The sequence below is a fragment of the Aricia agestis genome, chromosome 6 (assembly GCF_905147365.1).
Source record: "Aricia agestis chromosome 6, ilAriAges1.1, whole genome shotgun sequence".
Lineage (NCBI taxonomy): Eukaryota > Metazoa > Arthropoda > Insecta > Lepidoptera > Lycaenidae > Aricia > Aricia agestis.
In genome coordinates, this window is record NC_056411.1 from 15,555,927 (window position 1) to 15,581,273 (window position 25,347).

Below are 25,347 nucleotides of genomic sequence, written 5' to 3' on the forward strand. Positions count from 1 at the left end.
CAGAAAAACCACAAGAGAAAATACCAATTTCTTATTTGTTGCATTTTCTTTCTACGCGGCATTCCACTAAAACACCAACAAGCAGTTTGCCTATATTTTGGGCATTGGCAGAGCATACAATACAGAATGACTTAATAACCTCTAAATAAATTAGGTACAGTCGCCACCAGTAATTATGTACACACTTGCAGTTCGGTGTCGCCGAAAACGCGTGACGTCACGCCCCGCCCAGCGATTGTCTGCACAAGTGTACCTTTAGTTCCGCTTACGGCTGGACACCTTTCGATAATGTTTATACGGCTGGAATGTGCAATTGACAGAAATACCAGAAAATTTATTATAGTACCAAGTACTTTTACCTAATCTTCTAACCCTCCTAAACCCTAGTTGTTTTGTGATCATTACCAAGTCAAAAGAAGAAACGAGTCGAGCCAAAGATTTTTAAAGCAAATCTATCGACAAAAAAAAACCAGCCCTAGATTGTGCTAGAAAAGCCCACGCAATTAGGTTTGTTTTAAATATAAGAAATACATTCTTGGACGGGAACCGTGAAATTTTCCGGCACGAAAACTATGTACCTACTAACCTGTTGGCTGTTACCCATCTGGATGGAGTAAGGTTTATAACATACCCTTGCATGAACCCTTCATTCTTCGACTGAAATAATAAACATCAGCCCCCTTAGACAAAGTATCTTTCGTCAAAAACGATGAGGAAATTCGTTATCAAAATGTATGCGGTTTGACATGTCATCGCTAAATGACATTTCACTTTCGAAGACTAATGTCAAATCCCATACATTTTGTTAACGAATTTCGTCATCGTTTTTAACGAAAGGGACTTCAGCTACAGCCCCAGATTCTTTATATAGCCGAAACCGCGAGGATGATCACATCTTTTATGAATTAAAACTTTTAGTATGAAGTTTTGTGACTTGCCTCATGGTTTGTACTACAGTAGCTTTGAACTTCACTACCAGGTTATTTTAAGAACTACCCGCTATAACGAGATTTGAAGCCGAGTCTTAATGACTCCTTTGACTCGAAACAGTAAAATATAATTATCTATTTATCTGAACCGCCTCCTGTATTACCGATATTAATTCTGACTTGAACAAATAGCTACCAGCTTTCAAATAAATTATCACAATTTGTTTAAAGCCCAGCACTTGCTAAATGTTTTAGGGCTGCCGTTAAAACCCATTGTTTTGTACGTTTTAGTACCTACGAATGATTTCCTCAGACGTACATTTCTCTTGAAACATAACAACATTCTGGGCCATGTCTACACAAAGGTCGGAGCAGAGGACGCTACTATAATTATTGTCTATAGTAAATAATCCGACGTGTTGACACGTCATTCAGTACCAATGACTTAAGAAACAGTTAGAGATCATTGTTCAGTAGGTACCTACTGTCTTATATTTCTCTGATGCACGTCATATAAGAATATTGACAAAAACGTTGTCAAACATCGAACAAAACTGTTGGCTGTCTATCCTGGTTCTGAACTCTAGCGTCAAAAGTAAAACATTGCAGTAAGGCTATGTTTATATTTTATATATGCGTCCGCGCAAACGAGCGGCTACACCGCGAACAGGGTCGCGCCAACCCCCCACAGCACTTGTGTGCGAACTCTATGAGGCTAGCTCCTCTTTTTCTAGAATGAGCGATATCGTACCATAAATACTGTATACTTGACAGCAAACTTAACAGATACATTTTTACACAATTGTAGTACTGTAATCTTGGTTATGTAATGTTCATTACAAAATAATATCTGTTCGAGATCAACTAACCAATCGAAAACTCTCTAAACCGAGTACCAGAAGTCGAAACGTAATCTAGAGTTCCCACAGACTATAACCAATTCAATAGCTAATCAAGCTACCGCGGCGAGTGGCGACTGGCGGCGACTGACGGCGAGCGGCCAATATCGCAAATTACAGGCGAGCACTACGTGACGGGCCGCTGAAGATAGGCTACATTAGTGGTTCTCAAACTCTGTTGGTAGTGGAACCCTTTTTAGGGTTCCGTACCCAAAAAGGGTGAAAACGGGACCCTATTCATGAGACTTCGACCTCTGTCTGTCCGTCTGTCTGTCTCCAGGCTGTATCTCAAGAACCGCTATAGCTAGAGTTCTGAAATTTTCACAAATACTAAAAATAAAACTAATATTTAAAGGGGACTCCCATACAACAAACGTGATTTTTTTGGCCCTTTTGCTCGATATCAATAATGGCAACAGGTAGGCATTTGATATTTTCACAAAGGCCTTAATTATATGTCAACTTCAATATTTAAGAATAATCCATACTAATATTATAAATGCGAAAGTGTGTATGTCTGTCTGTTGCCTCTTCACGCTCAAACTGCTGAACCGATTTTGCTGAAATTTGGCACGGAGATAATTTGAGTCCCGGGAAAGTACATAGGATACTTTTTATCCCGGAAAAATTTACGGTTCCCGCGCGATAAACGAATTTTGGCGCAACAGAGTTGCGGGCGTCATCTAGTATTAAAATAAAATAAAATCCCATACAAAATTTTATTTTTTGGTCTATGTTTGCTCTAAGTCTGCGTTCGACTCGTACTTGGCCAATGTTTTTATTTCTTAATGACATTTTGACGGACCCTCCAAATATAAAGTTTTGTCTTTGAATGAATTGTCTCCATGCTGGTGTCTGATGACATTACTAAAAAAAAATATGGATCGCTCGCGGAGCTCTTACGAGGCCTTTGCAGTTTGCGGAGCACACTTTGAGAATGCCTGGGCTATATAATGTTGTACTGCTATAGATATTAGATTAGAGGTTAGACCTACTGGTTTATATTTTTCTGTGTAGTTATGGTTGCAGTTAATGGAGATTCTGATCAGAAGTTAGTTTGGTAGCAAATTATAGTGTAGAATGATTTTCATTGTGTAGCAAATAATCTTACCGTAGAACCATTCGACGACAATGTGCCTCGTAGGCCGTAGCTCTTCGGGTTTTTGGTATCAACTGTCTTTGTGAATTGTTTTGATTTTATGTAGTTTTTTAAACAAAAGATAGAGTTATTCAAGAACCATGAGGAAGATCTATACACTAATATTATTGTGTCAGTGGATGTATCATGTAATACGTCATCATACTTTTAAAATTAGCACACTCGCAACCACCGTTTTCCAAAAAAAATTATACGCCTTACCTAGTAACATTTTAATGTTAGTAACCTTTTAATGCTTTAAACTAGTGGTTCTTAACCGGTGGTCCGCGGACCACTGGTGGTCCCTGGAGACATTCCAAGTGGTCTGCGAAGCCATAGTAAAAGGAGGGGAAGTAAGTTATCTTCATACAAAGGCACCGCGCGCGGCTTGTATGTGTGCGCCATAGTATCAATGTGTCGCCACGTACGGCACACAACAAAATCTCGGCCAGTTTTACTAGGCTGGTACCGCCGACGCGACGCCGAGATTTTGATGTGTGCCGTACGTGGCGACGCATTGATACTATGGCGCACACATGCAAGCCGCGCGCGGTGCCTTTGTATGAAGATAACTTACTTCCCTTCCTTTTACTATGGCGAAGCCATCCTAATAATATGTGAGGATTCAGAAGTTAGTAAAGAGTATGCAGTCACAAAATTTTTGCCATATAAAAAATAAATGAGTAGCTAGTGCTAATTAATATATAGTTGTAATTGTCTTCTTTATCAAATACTTAACTTAATTTAGGTAAACCAACTGGGTGGTTCCCGGCACGACAAACATTTAGTAAAATGGTCCCTCATGACTAAAAGGTTAAGAATCACTGCTTTAAACATTTAATATAATGCTAGCCGTGCCCTGCGGTTTACTAGGAAAAATAAATTGGGATATTTTCCCACAGTAAAAGTAGCCTATGTTTTAATCCATATCAACTAATTCCATACCTACCAAATTTGATTAAAATTGCTCCAGCCGTTTAGACGTGAATAAGTAACAAACATACAAACTCATAAACTTTCGCCTTTATCTTATATCTTAATCGAGCAACTCTTGTATATATATATAAAAATTTAATTGGAATCTTGGAATCGGCTCCAACGATTTTGATGAAATTTAGTATAAGTATAGGGGGTTTCGGGGGCGATAAATCGATGTAGCTAGGAATCATTTTTAGAAAATGTCATTTTATTCGTATTTTATCGAATACCGAGCAAAGCTCGGTCAAATAGCTAGTAATATTAATTAGTGTGATTAAGTTTGCTACTACTTCATGGTTTGTCCAATCCCAAATGGTCTATTTTCTATGAGTTAAACTGATTTCTATGAGTTATGAATAAACGACATTTTCAAACAAACTCCACACTTTTATAAGTTAGTCACCCAACCTGTTACGCTTATGCAGCCCTCCATGACGCAGTTAGCTCCGGGCAATAAGTGCAGCGGTACAGACAGACACGTGCGCCCGACTATTATGTGTAATGGAATAACTACAAAACATAAAAAATGTATTATGTAATTATGCGTGAAATTAGATATAGCTGTAGTACCAAATATTTTAGATCCATGCGTGGGAGAGCCATGCTTCGGCACGAATGGGCCGGCTCGACCGGAGAAATACCACGTTCTCACAGAAAACCGGAGTGAAACAGCGCTTACGATGTGTTTTGCCGAGTGAGTGAGTTTATCCTCCCCTATTACCCTATTCCCTCTTAAAAGGCCGGCAACGCACCTGCAGCTCTTCTGATGCTGCGAGTGTCCATGAGCGACGGAAGTTGCTTTCCATCAGGTGACGCGTTTGCTCGTTTGCCCCCTTATTTCATAAAAAAAAAAGATCTTTGGTCTAGGTCTAGTAACTTACAAAGTCTGGTCAAGGCACGGCCGTAGCTAGAGGGGGGCATTGCCCTACCTTGAAATCATAATGCTCTACCTTAAAAAATACCAAAACACAAAAAATAACAATTATGATTTTTTTACTTTCGCCCTACCTGTAACCAATGCTGCCCTACCTCAAATCTGACTCTAGCTACAGCCCTGGGTCAAGGGGAATTATGAACTTATAGCGTAGAATCTAATAAAACTTAGTATGTAAGTAATGTTTTTTTACAGACCATATTATTGGGTACCGGACAAGACTTGAAGAATTTGCTGGCATAACCAACCAGCAGGTTGGTAAGTGATTTTTCGTTATTTTTTTTTGATGATTTTGTAATCAATGTTTTATGTTACAAAAATGTGGCTCTACAAAAGTGCATGCACGCAGACGAGGCGCATACTTATGTTTTTATACCTATCAGTAACAGTTTTTATTCAGTAAGAAGTTTTCACACCAATAAATATATTCGCACACCCACGATAATGACGCCAAATGATACGTATGCGAATGTGCAGTATAAATCGTGTTCCTAAAAAGTTTCCGCAAAAAAGTCAGGTCACGGCCTAATCTGATCGACCCGCGACCTGTACCCGTATTCTGCGACGTAAATCCAACACTAGTTGTTCCCCACGATTTCGTATTCAAAATAAAACTGCCTTTCACTGCGATAAAAAGTGGGTTATTTTATTTTCATTTTTTATCTCAGGCATCTTGGCCCATATTATAAATACATACTTTAAAGACTAACATACGAGTACATAATACATTTATTATTTATATATTTAAACTAACACTTACACTAAACACGTATTGTCTGCGACGTGGGGTATATGTACTATCGATCAGAGAAGTTGATTCCTACTTCCTAGGCAGATGGGGGACCTGCTAGTTTGGTCGCGTTCATATCAAACCCAGCCGACAGATCACAATTATTAACATTGAATTGACATAATCCGACCAAATGACGTTGGTCTGTCTACTGCCTAGGAATCAGTTTCCTCGATAGTACTTTTTCGTGTTTCACTATAATATCTACTAAAATTTTTATTGGAATCGGTTGTGTAGAATTAAAGATGTAAGCATATAGGTAGCACAGGGAGTCGTCGACGGCACGAAGCGGCTTAACGAAGCGGCGGAACGAAAACATTTATTTTACAACATTTTACGAGATTACCACTACACTGATACTGCATCGAAACCTCATCGATGCTGTGTTAATGTCAGATTAAATAGCGGAATCAGGGTCTTGGCCTCGTGATATGGGATGACACCACGACTTGGCAGTGGTTTCGTAGCGTGAGACTTTGTAGCGTGCAAATAAAAAGTATTCAACTCTTTTTGTGAGACCCCAAAATTCGCTATGCAGCGCGGCGCCGCTAACAAATAACCTTTTCCCCTTTTAAGTTTAAAATAAAATACATTAATGCGATAGCAAAAATGCATCTCATAGTGTGTACTTCTTACTCTATTTTTGCCACCTGAGACTACGACCAGAGTATGTCAATGCTTAGTCGACTTTTATTCATACCTCTTAAAATAGATGTTGGTAACCTATTATTTAGAAATGTATCTATCGAAACTCTAGAATCTAGTTTATATTAATTAATAATAATTGCTGTTTATCCATATTATTTTGAATTTCTAATTGGAAGGTCGTTTTGTTAATCGTTCCTCGTTACATAAAATAAACAGTTTATACTCTATATTCAGCGGGTTAACACTATACGAAAAAAATTACCCCTTTTAGGGCTCTTCTTAAAAAAATATTAACCTTAGAGCAGTAACCAATAGATCAATCATTACACAAAGCATTTACGCATTTCTCACATTAAAAACCAGTTATCGACATTAATAAGGGAATTATTAAACCCTGTCCGGTTAACAATGTGCAATCTGTCAAGACGACATTCATTTTAATTCTGGTCATAGATTATGCGAATATGTAGAGCTGACATTTGCAAAAAAATTATGATCAAGCTCTTACTAGTAATAAGATCCTTATTAGTGTCTACAGATATAGACGTAAATTGTTTTGTGTTAGAAAAGTGGTTTTACAGTCATGGACAATTTACTGACTAAATATGAAATATTTTATTATAGTAAGACGATGAATATTTCATGCATTTTAGAATAAATATTTTGGTACCGTGTAAAGATTTGTTTCAGAATAAAATAAAGTCATTACTTACTAGCCATTAAGGTGGCACAACATTTGCAAGATATTTGAACCAAATATATTTTAACATATAACTTAAACGGTGTGTGCACTCTGCTCACATACTCTTTGCGTGTGACGGATCGATGCAGGGCGGGGGCGGGCGGCGGCGGCGAGGGCGGGCGTCACGTGACCAGCGCGTGGCCTGGATCACGTGACACCACTACACTACTAACGTGATTAATATAATTTTAACTACCCGCACGGTTACTCCTTCCAGCTAGACTAGCTAGTACGTACTACAGACAATGGATAGGGATAGATATAGAAGATAAAATCTGACCTCTTTTGAACGTACCTCGATTTACGAGAATTGGTGCCCAATACCGTTTAGAATAACGTCAATACAAAATAAATTATATTTTCTACTCAGTGAAGTTCTATTATAGAACTTTAAATCTGCAAAATTTTAGTATAAAGACACGTATAAATTAACCAAGATTATTTTTTTACATTTTTAAGATGAGGAAATCTACAATTAAAAATTACTATCTGTTCTGTTCTGCTACTAGTATTATAGATAATAATACTAGTAGCAGAAAGGCAATTATTATTTACCGTTATAACAGCTGGATTCTGAATTCTGATTCTGAAAGTATATCTCTACATTTTCTATCCCAGATTTGCTCAAAATACGACATAAACAGAACATTATATATGTATTTGTTGTTACTATGCTAATAATCCCGGAGTATGATTCGATTATGATGGAACTTAAACAGCCTCATTACAAACCCTCGAAATCACAATGTTGTTCTGGCCCTATGCATAAAATAATGAACAAAACCGCCCCAACGCAGGGGCGATAGCGTTCTGGCGGCAAACTTACGAATTCTTTATTTTTTATTGTTATTTGAGAAATTAACAAAATTATCATAAAGATTTTGGTAGATACCATTTTACCCAAATTTGACAGAACAATATTAAGGAGGCTAATTTTCCCAAGAAATTTGTTGTCCATTATAGAATACGAATTAACAAAAATACAAAAAACTATATATTTATGTTTTCGAAAGATACTATTTTTGCTCGAATGCAACAAAAAGTCCTTTTTTTCTCAGCTTATTAAATTAATACGTCAGCTTATTAAATTAGTACGTTACATTAAATTAATACGTTAACGTCATAATAGTCATTAAAAAGTAAAAATAATATAATAAAAAATAATGAAGACAAAAAAGGTTTCCACTTTTCTACTCGATGCTCAATATTTTCAGTCAAAAAAGTTGGCTTATCCCATACAATCTACCCTTGCGATTTTGCTGTCGTCTGCGCCGTACCAGCACAGCTCCGGGTGCGTGAAATGAACGTTTTTGCAATTCATTGTGGGCCGCGGTTGTTTTTCTGACACTCGCCGTCACGTGGGGTCTGGCCCTTCGGCTAAGGGTTGAAAGTAACGTCGAGGGCACAAGTGCAAGAAATGTCATAAAAATTATGATTAAAATAACCACAATAAAAATAATTTTAATGTAATAAAACATGAAAAGCAAAAAAAAATCTTGACTAAAAATCATTTACTTAGTTGTACATAACAATAAAAAGAAAGTTCTCACTAGAATTAGTATTTAAATAATATCTATAGAAGACATTAGGGGCAACTTTGTCCCAGGATTGGGACAACACAGGCTCAAAAAGAAACTCCAGTATTATACAGTAACCTATTTTTTCTAGAATGTACTATTCAGATATTCAGACAAAACAAGTCCAATTAATTCGGATAAAATGATATTTTTGAAGCCACTTTTGAATGCAATAGTACAAAATAAGCAAGCAATGCAGTTCAGCATTGTCGGCGAGTTTAACAAATTGTGTTGGAAGTCACTCGCAAAGAAATGCCTCCGGGGCGCATGGTTGTTGCTCGCGTAACTATTTTTATTATGATTAAGAGGGTTTTTCTTCAGAACTGTAGCGAAATTTTTCCCAAATGTTTTTTCATTTTGTTGTTATTAGAGTAGGTGTTTAATTTTAATATTGCTGGTTTTAGTCTATAAGGTGATTTTAGGCCCATATTATGTAGTCTATAAATTGTGTTCTTTTGAATAAGTCATCATAATATTATCTCAGTAAAACATTCAGATCCATAATAATTATTATATATTTTTTAATCTTAAATATAGCGCAAAATCAAGACGTTTTCATCTTTATTACTTCTAAATTTAATTGAAAATAACATATAGAGCCTAATATTATTATAACGTGTATTACAATACAAAATACATTAACTAAGTAGCATTTTTAAATTAGGATTTGCGATAACAATATAAGCTTCCCATAGCAATCGCCACGCGCCATCTTTTGATACGCCTGTGTCGCTTATCAAAAATTAATACCGTATCAATTGAGACGTAATCCCAAACCAAATTCAACTCTAAAAATCCGGCATAGGGTTGTTATTTCAGTGGCAATGAAAGGGGGAGTCTGTTCAGGATTTATAAGCATGAAATAGATAAATAAGATTGTGTACGGCAAGAACCGTACATCGTATCGAGAGGGCGGGCCGCGCGCGTGCCCGCAGTTAGTGACTTTCCCGTGACTAGCGAATTATACAATATGATTATTAACCAGTTTCATGGTTAGAAGGCCTAGGATAAATATCCCTTAGTATTAAAATCGCTTAAAAGATTGTGCTATGAACTTGACACATACAAGCCAGGTTTGACCTATGGTGGCGTTAGAGCGACATGAAAATTGCTGGGTAAAGGCCTCCCCCTAGGTATCCAACCTTGGGGGAGGCCTTTACCCAGCAAGAGCACTACTACAGTGAATAGGTGCCATTGGATTTTTGTACTGAAGAAAAGATTTCATAGTTTATAGTTTTTAGAAAAAGTCAAGTTTTTGTACTTTTGCTTATAAACTAGATTTTATAATGAAAAATTGAATTTAGAAGCAGGAGCACTACTACAGTGAACGATTACAGGCATACTTTCTTATCATTTTTCATTCAAATCTACTCTCGAACGAGGTAAACTTGAAGTTTGAACTAGACATTATCAATTAATATATCAATCGTTGCCAGGTTCAAACTTAGCTTGGTCGAGTTATATAATAATATTATCTTCTCTATATAAAAATATCATGCTCTTTCTTTTAAATATAAGAATAAATGCTAGAGATGCAATTACTTAGATTGGCGCAAGTCTAAATCTTTAATAGCTGTTAAAAGATGTCTGTTGGACTGGCTAAGAAAACCAATTTGAATAAAATCGTATAATCACGGTGTTCTAATGGCGTCAAAAAGTTCGATTACTAATAAAATACTATCGGCGCCACATCTCAAATAAAAAACCTGCTATGTCCGACACTAGACAATTCTTACGCTCCCACACGCTACAAAAAAAAACTTTACATCAATAAAGTGAACGCACCTCGCTTTTAATGATACAATTCCAAAAAAAACATAAAAACCGAAATTAGTTCTCGATGACAGATCAGAAAATATGTGTAATCTATGCAGCGACGGACTATTATAAGTTTTTCGGCTCCTTTTCTATTTTTAAAAGTGGATCGTTTAAAAACGAATGAAGATAAAATAGGTTTCCTTGATTTACTGGTAGGTACAAGGGGAGGATGTGTTTTTAAAGGAACTAGTTTACACTTACAAGATTTTTATGTTTTAGTTGTCTTCGTATGCAGTCACTATCACAACTACATCTGTGACTACCTCCACTGGAAACATTAACATTTTGTGCTTTCTTTATACAGTGGAAGTAAGAAAACCATTCTAACTAAGCGTATATGAATTTGAAAGTATAGTGTACAAACGCCTTAATACATTAGTCATTAGTTTTCCCGAAAAGCGAGGAGCTAAATAATAACCTAATCTTTATTAAGTCGTCAGTCGTTAGGGGATTGAGTGAGAATGGGCGACTTTGAATCGGAAATTGAAAAACTCACGATCCGATAAGACTTTTAGATTTGTTGCCTTAGAAGTTACGATATTGAAACTTGACCTTATGTTTACATCTAAAATACGTTGTATATAGTTGCAATCGTTTCATAAATAATTTCTAATTCATTTTTTTTACAATGTCTAGAAAGGCGCATAAGATTTTTAACGCATTTTATAAATATTTTCAATAAAACAAATACTAAACATGAATGTAGAACGCCTGACTATACCTACTATTTGCGATAGGCATTCTTTCGCTGTAAGTTGTATATACCTACTTATGGAGAGTAGACATGCAGATTAAAGGACTTTTAAAAGCTTTTAAATGCCCATTAACAACAAAAAATATACTCAATTTTTTGTTAAAATTAATAAGTTATTACATTACTAGATGACGCTCTCAACTCCGTTGCACCGAAATTCGTTTATGGCGTGGGAACTGTACATTTTTCCGGGATAAAAACCATCCTATGTCCCTTCCCGGGACCGAAGTATCTGCATGCCAAATTTCAGTAAAATTGGTTCAGCGGTTTGAGCGTGAAGAGGTAACAGACAGACAGACAGACAGACATACTTTCGCATTTATAATATTAGTATGGATAATATGGAAGTATTGAAAAACATTATAAGTATGTAAGTTCGTTAAGTGAGAACGTGCAAAGCCACTTCAAGCATTTGTAGCTCCTTAAGATCGCTTTTCTGGAATTATTTCAAACTACAAAACTCCTCTCAACAACTAGAATAACATCAATATCAAAAGCGGCGTAGTTTTTACTGATTTTTTAGGTAAAAAGTAATCGTAGCGCCACGGACCGGGGCCTTTGGTCACAGCGGGGGCCCGACTTTCGGTACTAAATTTACCTGTGGCATGTTTATTCCCATGATGCTATACTAGAGTTTTATGGTAATGCCCCCACGACAAATATCTAGTTGTCGTTAATGTGGCGAGGGTGACGAGTATGCATTTTTATCGTCGTCTTAATATCAATCGGCACCATTACGATTTGATTGACTAAACGACGGATAAATCAAATGTTTTATGGATTAAATACAATGTACAATGTAAGCTTTTGAAACGTACTTTATTTTAGTGCGTGCATGTGCCGTATGATACATAAAATATGTATCATACGGCACATGCATGTATACGTTTTATGTTGTGAATCTGCGATATTATGGAGGCTTCCTTCTTCTCTAATTCTTCGCAATTTTGTATTTCAACAACCTTCTTTATACAATTAATCTTAAAGTCTTGATGCTCTCATAGAATTTTGGGTGTTTTCAAATTAAATGGCTAACTTAAAAATCATTATGTTTTAATGCTCTCGTATAATTCTGGAAGATTTTGACAAGATTCTGAGGTAATTAACTAATTACAGATTAGCCAAATTCCTGATTTCGTGCTAATCTAAATTAGTGTTTATTCACAGGGGTTTTTTTCTTTTCTTTTTTTTGCTGGACTATAATGAGTGGTAATACATTTTAGGCGGGGTTGAGCGACAAGTCGTCACAATTAATCATCCACGCACGTCGGCTGGCCGAAGATGGATGGAACTTTGCGGACGAAGTAATCATTATCAGCGATAACCCATCTTCAAATTAGGTGATAATTCCTTCGTTTTACAAAATTATCACCGATAATTTTGATAATAGATGATGATATTATAAAATTTATTTAAAATGCATACTTAATTTTAAAAAACGGCTAAACCTTAACATGAACGAGTGGCAAAACCAACTTGTCTTTTTTACCTATAAAAATAAGATAGGCTTATTGGTCAACATTATAATTTAAATGTGTCTATTTGTGCTTCTAAACGGCTAAGCCGATATAAATGTAATTGCGAGAACTGTTGAGTTATACATGTAGCCGAGATAGAGCTGATCTTGAATATGTACTTTTTTCATGCCAGGCTAAGTAGGAATATAGTATAATCACGATACGGCACAACATAAAGAGTTTATAATCCACGACGAAACCTCGGGCATAATTATCAGAATATACTTCAGCTTTAAAGCCACAAAAGGTTGCCATAACAAAAAATGGGTCGTAAATTATAAAATTTATACCCGCGGCGGACTAGCGGTCTTCCTAGCCGTCTAGATACTAAATGTCGCAGTAAACCACGCCGAACAACCCTATTCTGAATACTTAATCGCTTTCTGTACGTCGCATTTTATATAGTTTACATATTGAGCTGTACTTTCGAAGCGTTTTGTTGTTTATATAAGACTATATGTTTGTCCGTTTGCCGCTTTAGCCGCTGCCGCTGTTCCGAATTTCGTTTAACCTTAGTAACCGTAAATTTTCAAAGATAAAATTACAGGGAATCAAAATAATACATATATGTATATCAGCTGTATACCTATTTTCATCAAAATCGGCTTGGTGATTTAGCCGTAACAAGACAGAAATTTGAATATGTCTGTGTTCACGGAAAACGTCCAAATCATTGTAGTGAACCCAATAATTACACTAAAATATCATAAAAAAATACCTAGGACCTAGGTACATGGAACCTCTTTATTATTTTATTATAAATATTTTATGTTACAGCAAACGATATAAAAATATTACTACTCGTTTTTAAAAGTATGAAATAATTGCATTATTAATTTTATTAATAGCGGTAATGGCAGAGAACCCTCAAGTAACAATGGCATTAAATATTAACCCTAATAGCTACCTGTTTGAGCAAGCCTCAGCAAACTTGCACGAAAATTCATTGTTCTAACAGAACCTTCAATATTTTTGAATTTAAAAAAATCTTTAAGAACAGCGTTATGCCTTTTTTCGCGTGGATCAAAAGTATTAAAATTGCGTCAGGACTCAGGACGCACGACCTGATCGAAAATTCGTAAGACATTAACAGGTGTTTCGTTTCACTTCTGCCGGAACTCCCGGAGTGCAACCTATTGTTTTTACTACAATTAAGTTATATGAATAGTAATTGAAAAAAATAATAATAATTAGGTAGGTATTAGGCATAAAAATAATAATAATCACCTTTATTTTCCAAACACAAAACGTACACCGAAAGTTCACTACAGAAAAAGGTTTTCTTGCGATTTTTTTGAGATCAGCCTACTTGACTACTTACTACGTAACATTATTCTATTTTTTAGTTTTAATACAAATATGGTCATGTCTATTTTATTGAGAGTTATATAATCTATCTATCTATTCCCTTCCCTTCCCTTCCCTACCCACCTCTATTAACCTATTCCCTCTTAAAAGGCCGGCAACGCACTTGCAGCTCTTCTGATGCTGCGAGTGTCCATGGGCGACGGAAGTTGCTTTCCATCAGGTGACCCGTTTGCTCGTTTGCCCCCTTATTTCATAAAAAAAAAATCTAATAATTATTTATTTCTTACAGCTTTCTTTGAGCTTACATTCTTTAGCTTTTTCTTGTTCCTTAATTCTCTCAATCTTCTCATGTATGAAATCATCAGCCTCCGGTATGGGCATCCACTGGTGTCCCTGGTAGAGGTAGGACTTGCCTCCTCTCCCACGGTAACCCAGCGTGGCCGCTGCGTCCTGCAGATCTTCCTTCTTAGGTATGTCTGTTGTTCGAGAGAATGCGAACACCATTTCGGTCTGAAAATGTGAAGGTAACTCTGAGTTGTATATATTTTTCTTACCCGGAACATGAATCTTCTATGAGTTTATGATTTAAGCGGGATTTCACCAGGCACACTTAAAACTTCGTTTTATAAAACTTAGTTCCCATTGAACGCGTTCACACGGTGACGTAAATCTCGTTCTGTTTCAAATGGATTTTATGAACTTTTTGATCGCGATTAATAAATCTAAGTTTACGTGACGTCACGCGATTATTTTACATGTTTTCATCATTTTGAAGCCTTATTACGTTAATTTAACAACAAAATAGCAAGAAACAATACATACATGAATTTTTCCATATAAAGTTCAAAATAAAAGTTACTCTTTCAGAGCTGCTACTTTTACAGTGAACTCTATATTATAGGGGTTAATAAAAATTATTTTCACTTAGTTATGTTACACCCTGTATATTGTAACTAGGAAGTTGTAGAGCTATTCTACATCTGCTGCATCTTTCTAAATTAGATACTAATAAGTAATAACTATTTAAATCCAAGCAATCCCATGAATATACCTCACACGGATAACTTACTTGGCATGACATCATCCCGATGTACCGGTTGTCCCCGACTTGTTTCAGTCTCATGTCCAACGTCGGCGCTACCTCACCTCTCCTCAGACCTGCCACAATTTAACTACAATATATTGTAATCAATAAGAGAAAAGGCCAATTTGTACGAACGTATTTAGATAACCCATGTAAGAAGCCAGAAGTCACAATGGCTTGAGACTTCTGGCAAGCCAAAATTCGTTTATTGCGCGGGAACCTTACATTTTTCCGCAATAAAAACTATTCTATGTTCTTTATTCCCGGAACTTTAAGTTTCTAATTTCCAAGTTTCATTTAATCGGTATAGCCGTTTAAGCGTAAAGAGGTTACAGACAGACAGAGACACTTTCGAATTTATTATGCAATGTGTCCCGACACCGGTGTCCGATCCTTTAATCTCATAATCTATGGCATTGTAAAATGGCAGCAATTTTTTCAAAAGTAATAGAAAAAAAAATTTGAAAGCCAATTTGTCACTAAATAATATGCCATACATCATGATTTTAAAGGATCGGACACCGGTGTCGGGACACATTGTAATACCTATTATATTTGTATACATTGTATACCTATAAGCAAGGATTTACGTTTGATAACGTTGCGAATTTGTAACTTTTGTTTCTGTTTACCCAAACTTTTATACCTTTCAACGGCTGGTAGAAATGGTACTTCCCGCGGTCCCCGTCCTCCACCAGCAGGAAGGTGTTGTTGGTCCTCTCCATCATCAGGAGCAGCCGCGCCTCCCAGTTGATAGGCGTCGACACGTGCTCGTCCAGAAGATGTTTTAGGTACTTGATTTGCTAGAAATACGTAATAGAAAAAGGTGTATGTGATTCTTCTGAAAGCTTTGATCGATGATACCATGGTGTAAGGACAAACACAATATAGTTGAAGTAGAAAAACTTTAATGAGGTTTTTCAAAGGATTAGGGATTTTATCAAATCACTTGCGCTTTTGATGGCTAATAACATAAAAACAACCAATCAAAAACAGCAACGTCAGTGAATAAATAAAATGTATTTTAAAAAAACATAAGAAAGCGGGCGTCAAACCATTAAAATCCAAAATTAATTTGTTACTAGCTCATAACATTTTAAACAAAGGTATTTTAAACACACTTACGTCATAATGACGTAACCTCACCTTATCCGTGGGGACCGTGAAATTGACGACCACGTGTCCTTGAGTCGGACCCCAGTAGTAGAACATAAACCAGTAGCCACCGACGACCGAGTACGGGTTAAACCTGGCGAATCTACTGAACTCCTCGCAAGTGGTAGAATCACTGTGGTGGAGAGTTGGCTCTGTCGCGCAGAAGACGGTAGGAGCCGCCATCAAAAGTAGTAAAACTTTTAGTTTTGCCATTTTATGGTTGATTCGTGGTGTCTGATATGAAACTGATAAGTCAGATGATGACTGAAATGAATGAAGTGCATACGCACTTTTGTTTGTATTTCTTAATTGACAACAAGACAACTCCGATGCAGTTGATGTAGTAGAGCGACAAACAATCAGGTAAATTGTTTGATGTTTAAGTTATGTGTAGTTGTCCTGTGTTGGAAAATAACTTTTTGATTACTGTTTAAATAATTTCCATCAAGACAATAATTTAGCGTAACAAAGATTCCATATTTTATCCACTCTATTCTAGCTATGTATTTAAAAATATTGATTCAAGTACCCCAACATAATATTATTACGTGGATTGGTTTAAAAAAATAACCATAACATAAACCCAATATATTTTATTACCTGCTAAACATATATTCTACTGATTTGTCGGTACACCTTTAAATACATCAATATATTTCTTGGGTTCAGCTTCTTGTCTTCGCTTCATTTCTAATTCACGAAGAAACATCTCTTCTTCTATATTTCTAGAGACTGGTTTCCCCATACCAGTGAACTTGAGAGTAGCAGCTTCTGCAGTCTTCTCAGTGTCAGTTGCTGGTTCGGTTCCCAGCTCCGCCATAATGATCGCATAGTTTTCCTCACAATACATTAGTGCCAGATACGGATTTTGGATCTTAAGTCTCAGTTTTATTAGAGGCAGCGTTAAATTATTTTCTGAAAATAAAAAAAAACATGTTAGTCTAAAAAAACGCGGTAATTTTAGTTTTAAGCTATTACTATAATGAAACAATACAGTACAAAACAAAAAAAAAGTTGTGCTTCCAACTATAATAGTAACTTTTTTTTCAAATTAAAAAGAGTTAAGTACCTAAAAATATTCTCAGTCTCGAATTACTAAATGTAATTTTGCTTATCCATAATTAGCAATTTTTATTTGGTATCTTTTTATTATATTTTGACTTCTAGGGCCATCCCTTTTATTTTGATAAAAAGATATAAGTGAATAAAATTAAACAAACTTCTGACTGCATCCGACAGCTCATGTCTGGGAACGCCGTAGAAGAGTCCTTTTCTGTCTCCTGCTATCAATAACATCTCTCTTGCCTCCTTCAAGAGTAGTTTCGGTTGCTTCCAATCCAGTTTCCCTACATATGGCCCGTAGATTGTTTTGTAGTATTGCACGACCTGGGTATTTTGAAATAGAGTAATATTTACTGAGAAAAAGTGGCAAAAACGCATAATAAAAATGTTAATAAATTAATGGATACCCATCCACATAAAAATAATACTTTCTTTAGTTCCAGAAGTTATAAGTAGAATATTATTAAATGACATCTTTAAAAGTGCTACATGAAAATGAATTTACCTTCTTGGTGGGGTATGCAAATCTATGGATCTTGGCTCCTACAAAATTCCTTATAGACCAGATGTAAAAAGGCAGCCATTGTGTATTAACTATATCATCAGGATGGAACAGAGCTCCTCTGGCAAACTCGTCGCAACTCGTCCATTTTACCTTCACCTCATTAGATTTTAAATAAAAAGAGTTATCTTCAAAAAGGCTGCTGACGTTAACTCTAGGAGTCTTATGTGTTATAACTTCATTTGTTTTCTTTTTTAAATTTTTAGTTGTAGCAGGAGCATCTACCACTTCTTTTGCTAGATTGCTTTCAAGCAGGTGTGTAAAATCATACATTTTAGCGTAGTTTGCACTATTATTTATTATTGCATTCTTTTTATAATACATCATCTCGTCTCTAGGACTCAGGAATGCAGCAGGGTTCTCCTTTTTCCGCTTCCATTTTATCCTCTGCCCATCACGTACTAGGGTTTTCTGGGCTTCTCTGTGGGGATCCTTTATTATGTCCAAATGATGTTCCAGAATGTCAAATGGCTCCTTAAAATCTATGTCTCCGTAGCCTCTTACGTTGACGCGATCAACACGAACTGGATATTGGTAGGTTTCAGGTAAAATGTTTGGCAACTTGAGATCTGGATTAACTGGTTCTTTATGTTTATAATTTTTGTAACGCCTAGCTTCTACGTGTAGTATGAGAAATGATATAAGTAGGAAATGCATGGTGTAACAACTGTCTTTCAGGGAATACTGGTGTTTTAATATTAGAATGAAGAGATATACAACCTTTTCTTCAAAGGTTACTTTTATTTTATTAAGGCCCTGTTTCACCACTTCCTGATAAGGCTATCCACCAAACTTGACAGATCAAGTATGGAGAATCTGTCAAAAAAGTTGTGAATAGCCTATTAGGTACTTTATCAGAAAGTGGTGAAACAGGCCCTTAGTCTAATTATTTATACGTGAAAGATTATTTATGTGAAATGAAAATAGTAAAATGAAAATATTAAATATGAAAATATTAATTAAGTATATTACATAATAATAAAAGTTTTGAATAGACACTATTAGTAAAATTAGTAACTGTAGGTAAAGTAATAGTCAGTAGAAACTTATTACAAAATACCAATGAAATTGCAATCAAAGAGTATTTTTTCGATATTATATCGAAAAAATACTCTTCGATTTTCGTTTTTCAATGGCGAGGGACACAAAAAAGTATCATATTATGCTTTTTCACCTCCGTTTAGCTCACCTGAAAATTACCTATTTGTAAAACAATGGAATGATTTCACATTTCCTTGCGTGGATACATATCCATGTTTACAAGAGGTTTCTTTTTTCTGTATACAAACCCAGTTTACAGTTATTTATGGACCAAGGGCCCGCAAGGGCCAGACTTTCCTTCGTTTCGTAAAGCTGAAAGTTTACCTGTTTGTGACCATCTTCGCGGTAAGTGGAGGAATCTAGTCTTCCAGTGCCATACCAGATGCTTCCCACATTTAAACGATATTAAAATAAGTATTAGACTTTGAGGGTGTCTAGCAGTGAGAAGCAACTGTTGTCCGGCACTGGAAGACGATATTCCTCCACTTACCGCGAAGAAGCTTACAGCTATGAAATTGAGCTTTACTCCTTCTCGAAGGTCAGTCAGGTAGACCTTCAGAACTGGATACCTCCTAAAGTAACCGCGACTGAAACTCCATAGTTGCTGGTCGTCCTTGCCTCTGTAAAGTCACAAACAGGTAAACTTTCAGCTTTACGAAACGAAGGAAGGTCTGGTCTTCGCGGGCTCTTACTCTATTAGTGTGGGTACTTGTACTAATATTATGTAGTTATTCTGTGGTGTGGGTTAAAATAAACTTCTGTAAAGTAAATATACGTTTATTATTTCTTTATTGAATTACAACTCATTGGGCATCATCATGTCGTTGTCTATCTCGACCTGCTCATCATCATCACTGTCGTCCTCCAGGTAGGGGGAGAGGGGGGGTCGGTGGAACTGGCTGAGGTAGGAGCGGTTGTGGTGCCCGTAGAAACCCAACTTCTTTGCTTCGGCTTCTAACTGCAAAATAAAAGTTGATGTCAAGTTATTTTACCTTCAGATAAATTTATACATATAAATCAAATGACGGCAAAATTCATAAGCAAATAAAAATAATAATTTACGTAATTTGGACGGATTATGTCAAGCTCAGCTAAAATTCAAGATTACAACCTGACCGAATAACGTAGGCCCACCATCCGATTCTACCATTCTACCAAAGATTTTTGAAAGCCAGAAAGTTGGTTTAACCACTGTGGTTTAACTCTTTTAAAAATTACGTATTTTACGATCATTTTTTATTGTTAAACATATTGAATCTAATATCGAAATGTTAATATCTTTTACCAGGAACATAACCACTTATTTCTCAATTTATTTACATTATGACTGACGGACAAACATTGTGCTCAATGGTCCGGGAAATTTTCAATATAAATACTGCGTCTGCCTTGTAGAGAACAATTCGTATGCTAAGTTATGTTCGTGTAATGGCCTCCATAATTTGATGAGCGAAAGATAATCATCATTATTATCAGCTTTTAATAATGTAATTTAATAAGGACTCTCATTTTGTAAATATCGACAGTCTTAACTTTCAAAGTTCACCCTCAGAAAAAGTTTTCCTTAGATTTAACTCACATTTTTATTAGATACTAGCTGTCCCGGCAAATGCCATAAAATGATTTTCCCTGTTTTCCTGCTTTTCTCTTGAAGTTTTTCTGATATATTTTTTATATAGACCTCACGGAGCCCGAGACTTTTCCAACGAATGCAAAACCGTGGAAATCCGTTCGTGCGTTCTGGAGTTATAGCGTCCGGAAGGAAAACCCGACTTATTTTTATATATTAGAATTTCGATTATAGCATTAACTTAGCAGTTTAGCTAGTACGTCAATACTCTTATTATTATTCTTTTTCAGAATCAGCCTGGGAAAATTAAGGAATTCAGACCAAATAATAATGTAGTTTTGAAAGTTGGTACAGTTGTTCCTTAAGGTGTCCAGATGAATATACTAAAAGTTCGCGAGGGAGGGACACAAGCCGGCGGTGGAGGAGGGGGGGAAATGTCGCTTTTTGAAGGTTTTTGCTTGTGACTCGAAAATTATTTATAATATCTCTTTAGTGACTTCTACATTAATAATAGGTAATTATAGCAATTCATTTCTTTAACGCACTTCTTTTGTCATAGTATATATTCTGCTAACTAAACTAGTGACTCGCGATTCCTCTAAGAATAAAATTCGGAAAAATTTACCAACGCTTAGCATAGGGAGTAGTTACGTCTACTGTGGTAGGGAGCTTGATATATTGGCTGGTTGTCAAATCCGAATCAAATTACGAACAATGAATCAGGCTCCCCAATAAAACTCTACATTTTTTTTCTCAAAGTATCACCACGTCAATTTCTACCTTATCATCGTCCGGTAGTTTGTCGATGGGGGCCAGAGCGTAGCACAGGCGGTACTGACAGTTCACGATGCCCAGGTACCCAGGTTCCACCAGCTTCAAAGCGAATATCAGGTTCGGGGGGACACTTTCAGCTGCAAAACGCATTTGAAATTGTTATATACGTATAAACTTGCTTTTCCTCGGGAGTAAATTACTTTTACAATACATTTGCTTTTTAAACACCCTGTATCTAAGGGTATGTCGACACTTGATCATTTTCGCGTATCTGGGGGGTGAGCCAAAGCTTTTCGTTTTCGCTTCGTTATAGAATCGCTGATGAAAATGTATGGAATTGACATAAGCGTTCGTTTATATGACGTTGACGTTCGACTCGTCTTATGTCAATTCCATACATTTTAATCGACGATTCTATAACGAAGCGAAAACGAAAAAGTTTCGGCTAAATGGCCAGATCTCCGTCGCGTAGCATCGAAGCGTATCATGTTCGCTAGTGTGGACGCAAAATGATCGCGATCATGATACACTTCGTATCATGATACACCCCGATCGCTATAAACCGCGTATCGGATACGTGTCGTATCAGTCAGAATGATAGTGTGGACGCATTTTGATGTTTGCACTCTGGGAGTTCTTGACTGAATGAAACACAAGATCGATACGAGGATCGGCGAGATGATACGCGATCAAGATACAGTATCTATAAAAAAAAGCGACGTCCACACTGGACGTCGTTTTTTAGCCAAACTGTGGCGCGATAAAAGATACGCTATGATCAAAATAGGCGTCCACACTTAGGATACGCATACTCGATACGATACGCCTGATACGGATACGACTACTTGATATAAATGTGGACAAAGCCGATGTTTTCAAAGTATAAAAAACTCATTCGCATAACCTTGGAAAGCCAAAGTGGGTATGAGCCTGTACATCCCAGGCGTGTCGGTCTGTATGTAGAGCGCGCTCACGTCTATCGAGCTCTCCATGAACAGCACCGCCCGCCTCCACTCGATGCTGGGGTCCACCTTCTCCAACTCCACCCTGAACCTGTCCACCAGCTACGAGAGCAGATCGTTTATGTGAGAAAGATCTTAACATGTGACGCTAGTAGATTTTGGTCTATGGATCCCATTTCGATGCCTCCAAATAATTTTCAATTAATGATATTTAACTTCGTATTTAATGAGAAAGTTTCAGCAATAACAATTCTGTAATAATAAATTACTGTAGTTACAGAATAGAAAATGTTTGAGTTGATGTTACAAAAAGTTGAAAAATAGAGGCCCTGAAAATCGTCTGAAAATGTCCGTACTCCGTGTAAATATAAGGCACCTACCTACACACTTCGAAATAATACACAATATTGCATATTTTAGATTAAGTACTGTTTTTACGAAATACCTACTATCTATATTGATAAAAACATACTTCAGAATTTAACAAACAAACGCACCATCTCCGACGCCAGGCTAAATTTGATGTGATAGGAGTTTTCCTTCTCGTAATTCCAGAAGTAGAAGATTTTCCAGTCCACGTCGATCACACTGTGGTGGTCAAACGTCGTGTTGCTGAGGAACTCCTCGCAAGAGGTCCAGTTTTCTGTCCCATTCAACATAAAACGTTCTTGACTAAATACAGGCTTTAGAAATACTAGTGTTAGGATGAAGAACTTCATTTTATGAAAAATTTAAAATCTTAATTATTGCAATTTAAATATCTTCTAAACAAACAAGTTACCAGTTATACTTCATAACAAGTTCGTTAGTGAATGATGGTATGTTTGGTGGTAACAAATGAAACAAACAATTACAACAAAACATTTATTGAGTAAATTATTTTATCAACAACACAGTATTGACAAATTTTACTAATATTATAAGACCAACGATTCCTTTTATTACAATTTAAGTATTAGATGTTTATTACAAAAACAACTCATGCATCGTAGGTTTTGATCCAGACGTATAATTATAGGGTATTACCAAAATAAGGAGGCACAGAAAGAGCCATTTTATGTAAGGTGTGACACGATTTGCAGTAGTTTATAAAACATTCGGCAACTCAACTGGGTCTAAATTATTCATTATTAAGCTATTTCATAGCTTTTATCCCGGGCTTTGAGTGTGGCAACTGAATCAAGAAATTCCGTAACGAAAAAACTTTACACCTCCGCTCACACTCCGACTGGCACAGCGATGCGGCGTTGAATTCGGCACGGGGTTTGTGTGCGTGCGACTAGACGTACGCGAATTATAATGAATAAAAAAATGCTATGCAATAGCTTTACCGCGGCAATCCCCGAGTGCCATACGTATTTTTGCTTTAATTCTTCGTTCTACGTAGCTATCATCTCGTTCTTATGTTTCTCCCGAGTACAAGCTGGGTAACCCGGTCCCTCAACCTGCAGCGCGGCCGCGTGCGTCGCCACTTCAGCTCGGTACGGCTGCGCGTGCGCCGATAACGACGCTCCCCGCATCACGCAGTCCATCACCAGCAGATACTTCCCGTTGGCGACCAGCTTGATGAATATCTTCAGGAGCTGCACTCGTTTGGATAGCGGGAAGTTGTCTGTGAAGTAAACAGTGTTAGGATTAACATACCCAATGTTGGAAAAAAGTGACGCAGAAATCTAGCCATCGCTACGGTGGTTCATTGGTTTGTTCTAACAGTTTGCTATCCTAAAATAGTGATATCTTTCCTAGGCCTTAGTCCCCAACTTCAATACAGCCTTAGAAAAAGAAACGCACCACTATTCTTAGACTTGATACTCAATGAAATAAAACACCTGATGTTAGTAGTTTACTACACCTGGAGTACGCACAACATTGGGTACAGCCAGGAACCTGCCGGCTGGTCCCTGGTCGGGGAACATCAGCAGCTCGTGCTCCGAGGACCCCACCCTGGTGATGACGTGCAGCGCCGCCGTCGACCACCGCGGCTGATGCTGCAGGTAGTCCTTCATGTCAGAGCGGATGCGTTGGATGGTCTGAAATTGTGGGCCTTAATACAATGAAGTAGAAACCACCCAAAATCTACCCGCAACCCACACTTTGGGAAATACTGTCTTAGAGTTTTCTGCTTGCTCTAATGAACTCTTCTAGTTATGTGACTATTTAATAATCTATCTTATTATGTACACTTAATTTCACATCACATCTGGTTTACCCGTTTTCAGTCATAATAATTTTTGACTAAAAGGTCCAAAATTGGTAAAACAAATCTGTCTTATCTCAGGTCGTACTTAATTTCACCACCGTTATCGGTTACCTCTTTGGTTGGCCTCTTGAATACTGTGTCGTAGCATTTCGAATCAAAAATCATATTCCAAGTGTAGTACACTCGCCATTTCTTCCCAACCAACAACTCAACATCAAAATACGGGTCCTGGCCTTGCTTCTCACAAAATTCCACCTTTCTTTCTGGTATCCTAGTATAGTTTGAACAAAAACAGGCAAGAAAAAGACTAAGAAACCAGACAAACTGTATGAGCTGCATTGTACTGGTATCATGGCTTACTAAGCATTGTCTTTTGAATGTGTATTATGAGAATGTTTGTCTTTACGCAGTAAAACTTCCGTCTTTAGTCTTTGTTCTTGTATCTACTTTTATATATGAATCGTCGCCACTGTGTTCAAAATCGACATCCTGTACAAAATTGTAGAACTAACTTTAAATAAAAGTAGGTACTATCAGAGAAGTTAATTCCCAGGCAGATGGGAAACCTACATAGTTTGGTCGCGTTACATCAAACCCAGCCGACAGATCACAATTAACATTGAATTGACATAATCCAACCAAAAGATGTTAGTATGTCAACTGCCTAGGAATCGATTTCCTTGATGGTACATTAAGACTATGATGTATCAAGTAGGCTATTTTTGAATAATTATTTATTTTCTAGGTCCATGTTGTCCAAGTTGAATGTACTTAATGGAACAGTAGTTTTTTTTATTGTACCACTGAACAAAAAGTTGCCAAACAAAAGGAGGCCTGGTTTTACATAAAATATGTGTGACTCAAACTACGCCGCGTTGTTGCACATCAGACGAAATGTGCAAAAA

At 36.7% G+C, this 25,347-nt stretch overlaps 4 protein-coding genes across 4 annotated transcripts; all 4 read right to left on the reverse strand.

Moving 5' to 3' along the window:
* Nucleotides 1-10,668: 10,668 nt before the first annotated feature.
* LOC121728216 lies at nucleotides 10,669-16,484 on the reverse strand. The gene is made up of 5 exons (XM_042116354.1): nucleotides 16,263-16,484; nucleotides 15,763-15,919; nucleotides 15,102-15,190; nucleotides 14,320-14,542; nucleotides 10,669-10,721 (listed from the first exon to the last, which is right to left on the reverse strand). Exons 1-5 carry the CDS (start codon nucleotides 16,482-16,484, stop codon nucleotides 10,669-10,671), a joined length of 744 nt encoding a protein of 247 aa, XP_041972288.1.
* Nucleotides 16,485-16,849: 365 nt separating this feature from the next.
* LOC121728217 lies at nucleotides 16,850-18,552 on the reverse strand. Its single transcript, XM_042116355.1, has 3 exons — nucleotides 17,839-18,552; nucleotides 17,492-17,657; nucleotides 16,850-17,186 (listed from the first exon to the last, which is right to left on the reverse strand). Exons 1-3 carry the CDS (start codon nucleotides 18,550-18,552, stop codon nucleotides 16,888-16,890), a joined length of 1,179 nt encoding a protein of 392 aa, XP_041972289.1. The 3' UTR covers nucleotides 16,850-16,887.
* A 1,180-nt stretch (nucleotides 18,553-19,732) lies between these two features.
* Nucleotides 19,733-22,870, reverse strand: LOC121728218. Its single transcript, XM_042116356.1, has 4 exons — nucleotides 22,740-22,870; nucleotides 22,185-22,344; nucleotides 21,287-21,417; nucleotides 19,733-19,894 (listed from the first exon to the last, which is right to left on the reverse strand). The coding sequence occupies exons 1-4, from the start codon at nucleotides 22,740-22,742 to the stop codon at nucleotides 19,733-19,735; spliced, it is 456 nt and encodes a 151-aa protein (XP_041972290.1). The 5' UTR covers nucleotides 22,743-22,870.
* A 334-nt stretch (nucleotides 22,871-23,204) lies between these two features.
* On the reverse strand, nucleotides 23,205-24,781 carry LOC121728220. The gene is made up of 3 exons (XM_042116357.1): nucleotides 24,554-24,781; nucleotides 24,095-24,272; nucleotides 23,205-23,854 (listed from the first exon to the last, which is right to left on the reverse strand). The coding sequence occupies exons 1-3, from the start codon at nucleotides 24,779-24,781 to the stop codon at nucleotides 23,622-23,624; spliced, it is 639 nt and encodes a 212-aa protein (XP_041972291.1). The 3' UTR covers nucleotides 23,205-23,621.
* Between the last annotated feature and the right edge of the window lie 566 nt (nucleotides 24,782-25,347).